Source organism: Panicum virgatum, chromosome 9K (assembly GCF_016808335.1).
Source record: "Panicum virgatum strain AP13 chromosome 9K, P.virgatum_v5, whole genome shotgun sequence".
Taxonomy (NCBI): domain Eukaryota; kingdom Viridiplantae; phylum Streptophyta; class Magnoliopsida; order Poales; family Poaceae; genus Panicum; species Panicum virgatum.
The window spans coordinates 55389551-55402941 of record NC_053144.1 but is presented as its reverse complement, the minus strand read 5'-3'; the positions used below and the strand labels follow the sequence as shown (position 1 = coordinate 55402941).

At 50.8% G+C, this 13391-nt stretch overlaps 3 protein-coding genes across 4 annotated transcripts; 2 read left to right on the top strand and 1 right to left on the bottom strand.

Annotated features, from left to right (window-relative positions):
- Positions 1-232: 232 nt before the first annotated feature.
- LOC120652456 lies at positions 233-4374 on the top strand. The gene is made up of 7 exons (XM_039930282.1): positions 233-715; positions 2856-2936; positions 3085-3159; positions 3362-3406; positions 3521-3610; positions 3705-3806; positions 3932-4374. Exons 1-7 carry the CDS (start codon positions 284-286, stop codon positions 4085-4087), a joined length of 981 nt encoding a protein of 326 aa, XP_039786216.1. The 5' UTR covers positions 233-283; the 3' UTR covers positions 4088-4374.
- Positions 4375-7777: 3403 nt separating this feature from the next.
- Positions 7778-9198, bottom strand: LOC120652455. The gene has a single exon (XM_039930281.1). It carries the CDS (start codon positions 8873-8875, stop codon positions 8123-8125), a length of 753 nt encoding a protein of 250 aa, XP_039786215.1. The 5' UTR covers positions 8876-9198; the 3' UTR covers positions 7778-8122.
- A 389-nt stretch (positions 9199-9587) lies between these two features.
- Positions 9588-13155, top strand: LOC120652454. 2 transcript variants are annotated; one of them, XM_039930280.1, is made up of 3 exons: positions 9588-9963; positions 10698-10922; positions 11021-13155. In XM_039930280.1, the coding sequence occupies exons 2-3, from the start codon at positions 10790-10792 to the stop codon at positions 12832-12834; spliced, it is 1947 nt and encodes a 648-aa protein (XP_039786214.1). In that variant the 5' UTR covers positions 9588-9963; positions 10698-10789; the 3' UTR covers positions 12835-13155. The 2 variants fall into 2 exon arrangements, with proteins under 2 accessions (XP_039786214.1, XP_039786213.1); XM_039930279.1 differs by lacking the exon at positions 9588-9963 and adding an exon at positions 9983-10209.
- Positions 13156-13391: the final 236 nt, after the last annotated feature.

Here is a 13391-nt window from a genome sequence, read left to right as displayed (position 1 = left end):
CGAGCTTATCTCCTTTTGTTCAGAAGTCGGAATCACACAAAATGAACCATAATCTTCTGATCCTCCTTGGTGGTCCCACGACTACGTTTCTTGTCAGGCGAGACGTATTCTTGTATCTCGAATCGCTTCCGTGTGTCCCTGAGGAAAGCGCTGCACAAAACTCTGTTGTTTCGCGTCGAGGGACACGAACTCGCTTCGCTTACCCCATCATCTTGTTGTCGTTCTCCGCTGGGACCCGACCTCCCTCGCCGCCCACTCGATCAATCTGCTCCAGGCTCCAGCGATGTGCTCCTGCACCTGCGCGCGCCTCCCGCACCCGCTCTTCAGGCCCGCTCCAAGCCCGAAGCGCAGGCCCGCTCCCCAGCAAGGCCCGACCCCAGCCCGGAGCCGTGCCATCGTCGCGCGCGCGGGCGCCGGCGCACCGGACGACGAGCATTCGCCGCCGTCCAGCTTCGACTTCCTCGCGCTGAAGCGGGAGCTTGAGCTGGAGGAGGAGGAGGAGGGGGCGGTAGTGGCTGTCGAGGCGGGTGAGGGACTGGGAGCTGTCAGCGAGGGCGATGGGGAGAGGGAGGCGGAGAGGAGTGCGAGCGATACGAGGCGGCGGCGGAGGAGGCAGATGGCGAGGCGATCGGCTCTGCTCGCAAAGCAGGTGATCAGTGTGAGCTCGGCACGGAGCCTTGGGTTCGTCTCGCAGCTCTGGGTCGACGCCGCCTCGGTACGTACGGGCTGCAGCTCTCTGCACTTGTTTTTTGTTTGGGTTTGGTCGAGCTGCGTGCTGCGAGCCTTGTGATTCTGGGCAGTTCATGGCGGCGATTACCACTTACGTTTTATAACAACGTTTAGTCCTTTTCTTATCTGTATCAATCGTTGGGTCAATAATCACAGCGTAATGTGCTTAATGTAATTGATGGATTGGCCTTAACTCTGACATCGTTTCTTACTGGGAGTCTATCTGATATCCTTAGTGTAAGTGTGTAACAGTATGTCATTGTGCACCAAGCTGAATTTTCTATTTCGTTGTGCACTAGTTTTGTTTCTTTCACGTATCATCAATTCGCTATGGAGACAGTTTTTTTTTTCCTCGAATATGCAGGAGAGTTGCGTGTCATCATATCATTAAAGTAGGAAAACATGATGCAGAACCAGTTCGAATCATTATAATATGTCAAGTAATTTGGATCACTGTTATTTGTTTATTGGCAGTATATCATGTGATAGTACAAACTTCAGTCGCGATTTAGCTCAGGGGAGTGTTCAAAGGTCTCAAAGGTCCATGTAGTACAACAATTAGAGTTTAAGTAACTTTTTTAAGATAGATTTGATACATCAGCATCATCAATGGTGGAGCAGAAAAAATAGAGAATATATATCTCCTAACTTAAGTTCTAGAGTGGTGTCTGTGTGGCACTGCATGGAATTGCTTCTATTCTGAACAGGCCCTAGTAAAGGAAAGGAGATGGATCTTCAATACCTAAGGCCTTGTTTAGATGCATAAAGTTTTGGATATAAAGCACTGTATCACTTTAGTTTGTATTTGGACTTTATTGTCCCGCCATGGATTAACTAGGCTCAAAAGATTCATCTCGCAAATTATAGACAAACTGTGTAATTAGTTATTTTGTTTAGCTACATTTAATACTTCATGTATGGGTTGAAAAATTCGATGTGATGGGGAATCTTGTAAAGTTTTGGAATTTTGAAGGGAACTAAACAAGGCCTAAGCTAAGATGATGGTAGACAATAAAATTCACATCAGCACTGCATCATCTTCAGAAGAACACACCTCTTTAATTGCAATGCTCAGCCAGTATGTCTTCGACATGAATCATCAGTCCTACCTAAATTTTCTGGTTCACTATCTTCTGCAACTGACTTCTTATTGGGAATCTTAGCCACTAACTTCTCTAGTCACCATTAGAGAAGGTAATTTATAATAGTGGAAGTAACTTGGCTGTTGTATCATTTGATGCTGGTGAAGCTTTTTAATATGCCTTTTGTGCAATGGTACTGATAAAGCGAACCATACTATGTAGCGCTTGCCAGCCTAGGGCTGCCAATGATTCCTAACCTATCAGGTTAGTGTGGGAAGGTTATGCTTATAATAGAGAAGAATATTGGGAGGCTCGACCTCTATAAAGAAGAGGCACATACTGCTATTAGAATGAAGGAAGCATGAAGAAAGAACAAATCATTCCCATATATCATCCCCTCTTGTCCCAATGAAACACCCAAGCTGCTGCCGTGCAGCCTTCTTCCTGGCGATAATTACCCAAACGATCCAAGGATCATAACAGTACTATGACTGAGAGCCATGTTATTGCTTTAGTTTTTAAAAAAATTCACAATGACTGTGTAATGCAGACATCCCAACCTTGTTACAGTCTCCAATTGTTAGTTAAAATCTTGTGGAGAATCTAGTAGCAGTGGCTAAGATTCGCAGTTCCACACATCTAAGTAGACGAAGGCTTACTGCATGCATCACACTTCACCTTCCCCTTTTGTTGAGCTAGCTGCTAGGGGTCATCTCTGCTTATTTGAAGATAACCATTTCTGTGTGACAACATTACTCTAATGTTCGTTCCTTATATCCCCAGTGTAAACTCACCTAATCCCTTCTATGCCATCCATTGCACCAATGACAATGGGCCTGGACCCACAACGCCGATGAGACAAGTTGGATCTTTTCAAATTTACAGTGGTGTGAAAAGAATCATTCTTAAAAGATAAACATGCTGCAACATTGTATTGGGCGTTATCAGAAATGACAATATGGGCAGATTACATCTTCGGCTAATAATCAATTCTGAAAGCGATATCACCTTTTCTTTATACTATCCTGTTCTATTTTTGCTCAGTGGGTTGTTGCATTGGTTGAAGTGAGGCCAAGCTTACTTTCAGGAGAAGAAGAGAAATTCCCTTTTGAGGACATATATCAGGTATGATGGTACTGAATACCTCGACACTCCCCCCGCCCGCGCGCGCGACTCTATCTTTGCTGTCCATATAAACATAAGGGAGAATATGTTCTTATCTACAGTGTAGCACCAATTCAACTAATGAACAAGGAATGGATCCCTTTTGTAGGTTGGAGATGTGGTGCTTGTTGAGGATGAATCTGTGATCGAGAATGAACATAATCTTATTGGATTGCACAGCTTGGTATGCCAGCTTTGTTTGTTGGAATAAGATTTATTATTAACCATATGACATCAAACTATATTTATTCAGTGAATAATTCAGACTAAAGAACAATCTCTGTCCCCGATGCTCACAGTGTTTTCAATGCTTCAATTTCCCTTTTTTCAAGAATGAAAAACTGTTCAAATAGTTTTGCCATTTAACATGATGGTAATCTTGTTAGGTGGGCTACAATGTTGTAACTTCTAGGCGGCGCAATGTTGGTAAGGTGAGTCTTTGTGGTCTTTAAAGAGTGGTAATCTGCATGAATTTCATTTCCCCTTTGCATCTAAAGATTCTACTTGGATTCAGCTGATTTTAAGTTCACTTTTTGATTCCTTAGGTGCGTGGTTTCACATTTGACATCAACTCAGGTGCTATGGAGTCTCTTGAGCTTGACTCATTTGGGTTTTCTATCGTCCCTTCTAGTCTGGTAATTTGACTCAAATAGCAGTCTCGTTGTACCCAGAATCCTTTTGAATACTATTCTGCTGCTTTCTTGATAGACCACTTACTTTTGTTTGCAGGTAAGCACATACTGTTTGTTCATGGAAGATGTGCTGGATATAATCTCTGATACAATTGTAGTGCACGAAGATGCAGTCTCCCGGGTTCAACGGTTAACACAGGTCTGCATTACTGACTGGTTCTGATGCACTCATTCAACTTAAACTGTTAAATAAACCTTCAAATGTGCATATAGTAGGATTGAGAAAACCTTGTTGAGTGAAAGTAACTGTTAACTGGATGTTAGGGCATTTTGGGCACACAAAACATCCATGGACCTGGTGGTGAGTTTGACGGGTACCGCAGGTCTGGGAAGAGAAGAGCAAATAGTCAGGGAGGCCGAAAACTCCGTAGGAAAGAGAGGGATGCCAAGGATGAATGGGAGCTTCCGATGGACTATTGACACATCGTGCTGGTTGCATTCTTGCAGGACGAGGAGATTCTCCCTGCCACTGTCGAGTATTCTGGTCAGTGCCATTTTCTCTGCCCGTCGGTAGTCAACACTAGTAGGATGTTGCTTTAGTTGTTGTACATATTGGAGGATCACGATTGACGAAAGGGCAGCCATTTCAACCTGGTCGTGGTTTAGTCTCTTTGGCCCGGTGGGTTAGTGAAAAGCGAAGTTCGTTTGTCATATAATGATGGAAACCAAACCTCTTTTGACTTCGTCGGCACTGAGGCCGTGTTTAATTTTTTTTCGACGGAATCTTGCTAATTGGAAGTACTAAATAAAGTTTATTTAGAAAACTTTTTGCATAGATGTGTTGTAAATCGCGAGACGAATCTAATGATGCTAATTAATCTATGATTAATTAATAATTAGCGGATGGTTAATGTAGCATCACTGTTGCAAATTATGGATTAAGTAGGCTCGTTAGATTCGTCTCGCGATTTAAAGCTCATCTATGCAAAAAGTTTTATAAATAAATTTTATTTAGTACTTCAAATTAGTAAAATTTCTTCGCAAAATTTTGCGTTTTTGTATTTACGGGTGGGAACTAAACAGAGCCTCAGGCCTAGAACTTTTGCTAGTGGAGGCCCCCATGTGCAGCAAGCCGCGCCTGCGCGTGATGGCCGACCTCTTGGTTAAACCGGGGCCTACGCTCTTGGCACACTAGTACAGCGACCAACCAGCTTAGCCATCACTTACCGTGTTCGGCAGGCTGGAGCTGGAGTGCTGTGAGAGAAAAATGAAAAATACTGTAAGGTCCCCCATGTGAACGCATTTTGGGGTTTGAAATTGCGGGGACCTTACATTCACCATTCCAGTCATTCACGGACACCAGATTCCGCCGGCCAATTGATGGCGCTGCCGACGCTCGCCCAACCAAAGTCAATTCCGCCGGCGTGCAGCAGCCAAGATCGCCGCCGTCCTCCCACACTGCTGCAGATGCTGTTGGCTGGTCCACGCGCGTCGCTGGCGATGCCGACCTGGAAGCTGAACGGAGACAGGGACGGTGGCCAGGGCCGGTACACGACACCTCTCGTGATTCTCGTTCATTCCCGTAGATAGCCTGCCCGGAGCGCTTTTTCCTTTCAACTGATCTGGATTAGTATGTAGGTTGGGTGACTGTTTGCTTCAAAAAAAGAGAGTACTAAATAATGGCGGCAGCTGGAGCTGGACTGAAGGCGGTCGAGCAGACGCAGCTATCGCCGATAGGCATCCATGGATAAGGCACAGCGGCGGTGGTGCCGGCCTGCCGGGCAAGTTGCCCAACTGCGACCGGTTCTCCATGACCGTGCACATGGGCGCGCCCGTGCGGTGGCGCTGAGGTCTCCCGCTCACCAGCAATCCACGCGCCCCAGAACTGTGGGCGCGTTCTGGGAACTCTCCAATCGATCAACTGGTAAACAGGTAGCAGCAGCAGTCGTATAAGCGACCGCAGTAGCCTCGCTGACCCGTAACGATGACCCGTACGCTGCTGGTGCGCTACAGCACGCCCGTGAGTCCGTGAACCGACCTTTGACAATTGACACGGACTCACGGGGCACTCCGTACTCCTACTTTTGGAACGGGACAGGGGGGGTCTGCTGCTGCCCTGCCATCACCGCCACGTGAAGCCGCCCGTGGTGTGATGGTGTCTCGCGGTCTTGCACTCTTGCGGCTACCAACGACCAACGACCAACGAACACATCGAGAGGATGGCCAGTGGAACTTCTGGTTCTAGAATCAAGAAGACTTCTAGTACTACCAACCAGTAGCACCTCCAGCCCCTGTCTAGTATGCCGGTCTCATCCATTGCCTGGCTCGAGCCCAGACAGGCAGGCCCTCCACGGACGGAACCAGGCCCTTTTGGTTGGGTAGCACAAAACAAAACACTGCAGCTCACTTTAACCAATAATTAGATGTATTAAATAAAAGTATTTTACAAAACTAACTCTACAATTTCTGCACTACTTCACGAGACGAATCTAATGAGGTCTGTAACCGCACGATTAGAGAATAGTTACTGTAGTATTATTGTAGCCAATCATGGATTAATTACCATCATTAGATTCGTCACGAAAAGTTACACACATCCGTGAAAAAATTTTACAAATAAATTTTATTTAGTGGCTCATGCATTGAAGATTCTTTTCCTAGCACGTTTTGTGCTATGCATCCAAACGGAGCCTAGAACCAGACCACCCACCCACCCACCTACTCCCCCATCCCAAAATAAATACAATTATAGAATCAAGCGCACAAACCAATGCTGTGTGTAAAATTATCAAAATATCTCTTGTTTTTTGTGAGGAGTGGATGAGGTATTAATTGTCTTTTGTGATAATCTTCCGAAAATTATCTTGTCTTTTGTGGTAGGTGGGTCAAAGTTTACATTTTTTATAGAACAAAATTTAAACTCTAAAATTACAATTATTTTGGGATGGAAGGAGTACGCAGCACGCACGTCACGGCTGCACAGAGGCTCACCGCTTGACCAGCAGCCGAGCACGCGCGCGGGCAGGGCCCCGGCCCCACACGGCGTCGCGGCGGCAACCGGAGACAATCGACCACGAGTCCAGTCAGAGCGCCGGGATGAGGTGACGGCCCGGGAGCGAAAAATGATTGGTACACCACGGAGCTGTGATAGAAGTTATCGTGGCCGTTCTTCTTATATAGGGATATGTGCCAGCTTGTCTTTAGTGCTAGTATTCCATATGTATCTCATTTTTTTTTGAGTGTATGTATATCGAAGGTGGGCGCGTGTCCAGCTAGTGGTGGGAAAAGCCTGTCCTCCTACACAGTGCTAGCAGCACCCTTTTGACTTCGGGTTCCGTGTAAAGCTAATGGCTTACTCTCTGCTCCATATGCATTACTTGTTCAAATTTTAAAATAGTATCGTTATCCATAGCTATCTTCTCTCTCATGTACATTAACATAAATATAACTAAAATCGAATCATGATAAGACTGATAATCTTCGTTAGATACAGATAACTCTAGGTACTCCACTGTACCATGCTCTTTTAATGTTGTACACTGCTACAATAGTAGTAATTATATTATTGTACTGATCAAATGTAATATGTACCAAAGTATACTCAACACTTGACAAGAGCTCATTCTCGTTGTACACTTAGATTTGAACACATTTTTTAGTCACGGTTCTATATGCTATGAGTATATTAACAACAGTAAAAACACAAAATACAAATTCTTCCTGTACAAATATACAAATCCATGCTCGCTGGTGGAACACCAAAATTATCCCGAACTTAGACAGGTGGTGCATGGACTAAAAAAATCAACAATAAACATAAAGGATTATCCACAACAAATAAAATTGAGAAGAAAATCAGCTGTGGTACATCGTGGTGTATACAATAGTAATATACCATGAATATTTCTTGTACATCGTGCTTTCCCAAAATCGAATCGAAAAGAATCCCTTCCAGATCGCCAAGAAATAAGATCAAACGAAAAGCAAGATGCGGAGCAAAATCAGAGGAGAGATCAAGGGAAACAAAACCAAAGCCGCTGCTCGACTTGAACTGAGAGCAAACAAAAGAATCACAAGTGGAGAATGGCGCAGGCCCCGCGGCGGCGATGGATGAGGCCTCCGACGCCATCTCGTGCGCCGCCACCAGCGCCTCGCAGAAGGAAGCGGCGAAGCGGGCGGAAGCGAAGACCTGCCTCGCCTTGCCAAGATCCGTGCCGCTCGGCTGCCTCGCCGTCATCGGCGGCGCGACGGAATGATGGCCCGCGGCGTCTCCGGCTACGTCTATGCGCACCTCCGGCGGCGCCCCATCTTTTGCGGGCGCGGACGGCGCGGCGTTGACGACGACGGCGTCCGCGCGGCAGAGCGGGCACGTGGCGTCGCCGCGGAACCAGGCGTCGATGCACTCGACATGGAAGCGGTGGCCGCAGCGCGGCAGCTCGCGGGCCTTCTCCCCGGGCTCGAGCTCGGCGAGGCAGACCGCGCAGTCCCCGCTCGTGACGGCGCCCGGGCCCTCGGCTACCGCGACCACGGGTATCGCGGCGAGCACCGCGGGGTCGAGCCCGCGCGGCGAGGGCGCGGCGTCGTTGCGGTCCTCGTCGGCGCTGGCGATGGCCAGTCTCCTGAGCGTCGGCCTCGCCCGGCTGCAGCGCCGCCCAGAACCGCGTCCGCCTCGCCGGCGCCCACAGCCCAGCACCGCGTCCGCCGCCCGGCGCCCACCAGCCAGCACCGCATCCGCCTCGCCCGGCTGCAGCGCCCGCCCAGCCTTCCGACGCACGGAGCGGCCCGGACGCGGTCGCGCTCGTCGGGCGCGGCGCCGATGCCGCCGCCGCCGCCGCATTTGTCCTCCTTCGCGGCGCCGGAGCCGGGTGCCGCCGCGGCATCCCCATGGGGCTGCGGCGGCTGGAGCAGCGCGGCGGCGAGGCGGATGTGGCGGATCTGGCCGTTGCAGAAGAGCTCGTCCGCGGACGACATGGCGGCGGCGGAGGGCGACGGTGACGAGAAGCCGAAGTCGAGGAGGACGGCGGCGGCGCCGAAGTCCTTGGGGCCGCCGCGAGTGGGGCTGGCCGGGGCGCTGTAGAAGTAGGCGAGGTGGCCGAGGCGGGCGAGGATGCGCGCCCCGCGACCGGCGTCCGGGTCCTCGCCGCGGAGGAACGCCACGCAGGGTAGGCAGCCGCGGTGCGTCCACGCGCAGGCCTCCATGATGCTGCACTCCATGTTGTCTAGCATGGCGAAGACCTCGGAGAGGAGCCCCGTGCGGTCGGCGCCCATGAGCTCCAGCGTCGTCAGGCCCTCGAGCGCCGCCGGCCGCGGGTGGTCTCCGCGCCGCCGGACCGCGACGCCCGGGCCGTCGCGCCGTGAACCGCGATGCCCAGGGCGCCGGAGCTGGCGCAGATCTGCCGTGGCGTCCGATCACAGGTGGTCTCCGCGCTGCCGAACCGCGACGCCGGAGCCACCGCGCCGTGACCAGCGATGCCCAGGGCGCCGGAGCTGGTGCAGATCTGCGGCGGCGTCCGGTCGCGGGTGGTCTCCGCAGATCTGCGGTGGCGGCCGGTCCGCGAGGAGAGAGAGGGGTAGACGGGAGATGAAGAGAGAGGCGGAGGATTCAAATAATTTTGAAATGTTCCCAACCGTACTTGTTCTGGATAATAATATTATGTTACTGCGTACAGCACGAAATCCGAAAATACATATGTATATAGTACAAAAGTACACTGGCGGAACATAATCAGACGTCAGGAGGTACAACACATATCCCGAGTACAAGATGAATGGTCCAGATAAAAACCTCCATTGTTCCATGGAGTATATTATTCTAGTTCGCCCGGGAGGCGCTCCCGCCTCTCTCTGACCGCCTCGACGCGGCTCGGTCTCCGCAGAATCTTCCGGTCAACACAGGCCCAGCTAGTCAACTGTCAACCCATCACGCCCCCTCTTCCTTGTTCCTCTTATTTTACCGCGCGCACGTTTGACCACGGACCGGGGCGCGCCGGCACGCGAGTCCCCTTCCCTGCCTTCTCCCGGTCCCCTTCGCCCTCTTGGCTCTTCCCTCCCCCGACTCCGCAGCTCAGTCCCCACCAGTGGTGGGGCGCTAGCTTTCTCCCAACCCCAGTCAACTGCTCTCGCCTCGCCGCGGGAACGGCGACTTGTTTATTTAGTGTCCCTGTCGTTTTTTAGGCCTCTTGCGGAGCAAGTGCGGCATAACTTCCGAGAACAGTTGGAGGGAGGGGGGCGGGAGGAAGAAACAAAGAAACAAGGGTTAAACAAGGGGAAGGAGACGAGACGACACGGCCTGGGCACAGAGAAGAGGAGAAAGGGACGAAGAGGAAGCGTCCAGAGGCTACAGGCCCTGCAGAAAGGTGAGCTCTCTCCCTCCCTGCCCCCTCTCTCTGGGGATTCTTCTCGAGGGTAGTTTGATCCAGTCGGCGGTGAATTGAGCTTGGAGATGGGAGTCTGCACGGCAGGCAGGGTCCCCCGGCTACCCCCCCCCCCCCCCAACCTTTCATGAGAGGCTAGTTCAGGACTTCTCTGAGTTCTGAATGGCAAGGTGTTGCTTCCTTCGTTGTTTTGCTGTCCTGGCTCGGGAGATCGCGCGTTGTTTTGAGGTAGGAGATTCTGCTCCAACTTTTGTGGGTTCTTTGTGCTACCCACCGGCCATCATGGCAACCTTAGTTCTAGTAGTTGTTTTCTGAAAGAGGTCTTTTGCGGTCGTTGTACCGGTACCGAAATCATCAATCTTTCTAAAAGCGCTAGTTCAAAGTTGACCATTTTAGGTGTTTGTTCAAGTAGATTAATTTGCGGGAGGTTGCGATTTCGGGGGAAGCTGGAGGATAATTGATGACCTATGAACAGGACAAAGGGATTAGGACAATTAGCAGCTTTTGAAGCCTATCTAAAGGAATCACTATCTTTTCGGATTTGTTGTTTTCCTGTCAATAAAATTCTTGTGATTCCTACTTTTTTACTTTGCCAGTAGATCAAAACGGCTTGCAAATTTTGACTGCAGAGCAAATTTTCGTGCTACAAACCTAATAAAGACTGCTATTCTGCTCTGTAACTGAGATTCTGATCCTATTTCCCTGAATATTTGCAGCTGTAGGCGTCTTCTGGTATTGGAACTCAGTATAGAGGACACATCCTTCGCAACTTTGGTGGTCACTGAATTTGTGAGATCCTGGTGATGCTATGGTCCTTTCTTCCTCGATGGCAAACACAGAAAGTTATCGCCTTGTGAGATGCCCGAAGTGTTTGAACGTTCTCCCAGAACCGCCCAATGTTACGGTCTACAGGTGTGGCGGATGCGGCACCACTCTTCGAGGTAAATTGGACAATTTCACCATGCAAGGATACCTAACGCTTATCATCTGTTTGTTAGTTTTTTTTTCTCAAGGGTGTCTTCGTGTCGCACTTTTGCAGCTAAAATCCGGGCTAACAATGGACAAGATGTGGCCAAGAAACAAGTTCGGCAAGACTCCGACAATTTTTCGGTTGCTACCTCAGTGAGCAATGGAGTGCCTCCTCAAACCAAAGATCATGCTTCCACTGAAGTTGCCATGGACAGCTCCTGCATTGCCGACACTCCTAGCACCAAGCATGGCAGCAATCAAAGTGGTGATTGCCTGCTACCTGAGAACAATAATATGGAGGTTCAGAATAATGAGAGCAAAGACCATCAGGATTTTGAGGATACCAATTCAAGGATGGAAGGCCCTGCTGACCTGGAGAACTCCAATGCAAATAGCACATGCCGAGATTCTGGCGAAGCAGAAAACCACACCATTGAACAACCTGCAGAGAATTTAGAGACTTGCAGAGTAAAAGAAGATGATGATGATACGGAATGCCACTTGAACGCCTCTGAAAACAACATGGTTTCTTCTGAGTCGAGCAAAACAGCTGCCAGTATGCAAGATGCTGAGCAGAAGGATGCAGGCGCAGCCGAACATGCAGCAAACAAGAAGAGTTATCTTGTTAGGGTACTGTCTCGGTCTTGTGATCTCCGAGCATCAGTCAACTCGCTTGATTTCCATTCTGCACGGACTTCTCTCCAGTCAAAGAGCTTCAGGGCAAGTGAACCTCTTCAATCAAAGATCATGAACACGGTGGATGAACTGAAGGGCGACCTTTCTGAATTGTTCCATAAACCTTCAGAATCCAAGCCAAAGGCGTATCATCCTCCACGTCCTTCCAAACAAGATGCAGGCCACATGACCCGTGCAGCCATCACATCCAGCGCACCTCTTGCAGCATATCATCCTGCTCCAAAGCATTCTGGCTACGCTGCTCGCCTCAGCAGGTCCGGCCAGGTTGCTCCCCGTGGGCTGCCCTCGCTGCGATACCGCCGGCACAGGGTTTACTCCTTCCATCACAACGTGCAATCGGAGATGAGACCCTGCCGGCACGAGTGCTGCCACAGCTGCCAGCCACCCTGTTACAGGTCCTGCAAGCAAGAACCTGCGGCAATGCACCAGCCACCGGTCAACAAGGAGATCAAGCGCCGCCCCCCGCCCAGAAACCACTGCCGGCCGGTCCTCCGCGGCGCCCCCTTCGTGATCTGCTCCAACTGCGCCAGGCTCGTCCAGCTGCCCACCGACTTCGCCGTCCAGAGCAGAGGGACTCGCCGGCTGCAGTGCGGCTCCTGCTCCGAGGTCCTGTCCTACTCCTACAGGGACCCCAGCAGGAAGAAGCTGCAGTCGCCGTTCGGCGGCGACGGGTACAGCACGGACGGCTACGACTACGAAGTCCACCGTCACCAGGCCGCTGCCGACGGCCGCTACGCCGCTGGCTTCGAGCAGGCGGACCCAGTGTCCTACTCGGAGGAGTACGGGCTCTCGTTCGGCGTGAGCCACTCGACCAGCACCGAGGACGGGCAGCCGCTGTACGTGTCGAGGAACTCATCCTTCAACACCGCCGACGGGAGGGAGGGCACGGACGGCAAGCTCCACCGGCTGATGGGGTACTCGTCGGCGAGCGAGATGCTGCGGCGCTACTCCCCCGACCTGTTCGAGAGCTTCGACGGGCGCACGCCCAAGCCCAACAGCGCGGGAGCGCACGCCCACGCCGACAGGAAGGGCAAAGGCGTCTGGGTGGCGGAAGAAGGCGCCGCCGCCGTCGCCCCGCGGGACGGTGCGGCGGCGAAGCGGTCCAAGGCCAGGAGCGGCGGCCTGCCGCTCCACGGGATTCTGAAGAAGGGGATCCACAGCCTGGAATCGCTCAAGCTCAGGTCGTAGCTGACGCCGGTCGTTCGTCGTGCCGCCACGTCCGGGGGATTCTGAACTCTGAGGACGGGCGAAGTTTAGGAGATGGTAGCATACGCGACAGCCGACTGGTTTTAGATTTTTAGCGCGCGACAGGATTAATTCAGTCGCCGGCGTTGTGATGGGCGTTTTAGTGGTCAGGCATTCTGATCGGTGTGTGCTGACTGTCGAGGTGTTTGCACTTCATCTGTAAAGTTGGTTGTCTTGGCAATTTTTGTGTGTTGTTTGACATGCTCGATGCTGTGAGTGTGAATACTGATGACAGTGACAAATATTGTTACTGTTTGGCTTTCAGAGATTTGTGACTTTATGCCTCAACAATTGGGTCTCGCTAGTTTACGGTCAACCGTATCGCTAGTTTACGGTCAACCGTACGGGAGGCTCCCGTACGGTCGATCTCCCGACAACAGTTTTTTTCCCGTTTTTAGAAATTTTTTTGTCGTTTTCCGATTTTAGAAATTTTTTCTAAGAGAAATTTTTTTAACCAGAAACAAAAATTAGAAACAAAAATTTGAGAGACAAAAATTGAG

Excerpts from the sequence above, each read along its gene's own strand:
- LOC120652456 (XM_039930282.1), top strand. The coding sequence starts at position 284 with ATGTGCTCCTGCACCTGCGCGCGCCTCCCGCACCCGCTCTTCAGGCCC. Across the intron at positions 2,937-3,084 it reads CTTTTGAGGACATATATCAG|GTTGGAGATGTGGTGCTTGT; the intron begins GTATGATGGTAC and ends TCCCTTTTGTAG. Across the intron at positions 3,807-3,931 it reads GGGTTCAACGGTTAACACAG|GGCATTTTGGGCACACAAAA; the intron begins GTCTGCATTACT and ends ACTGGATGTTAG.
- LOC120652455 (XM_039930281.1), bottom strand. The coding sequence starts at position 8,875 with ATGGGCGCCGACCGCACGGGGCTCCTCTCCGAGGTCTTCGCCATGCTA.
- LOC120652454 (XM_039930280.1), top strand. The coding sequence starts at position 10,790 with ATGGTCCTTTCTTCCTCGATGGCAAACACAGAAAGTTATCGCCTTGTG. Across the intron at positions 10,923-11,020 it reads ATGCGGCACCACTCTTCGAG|CTAAAATCCGGGCTAACAAT; the intron begins GTAAATTGGACA and ends GCACTTTTGCAG.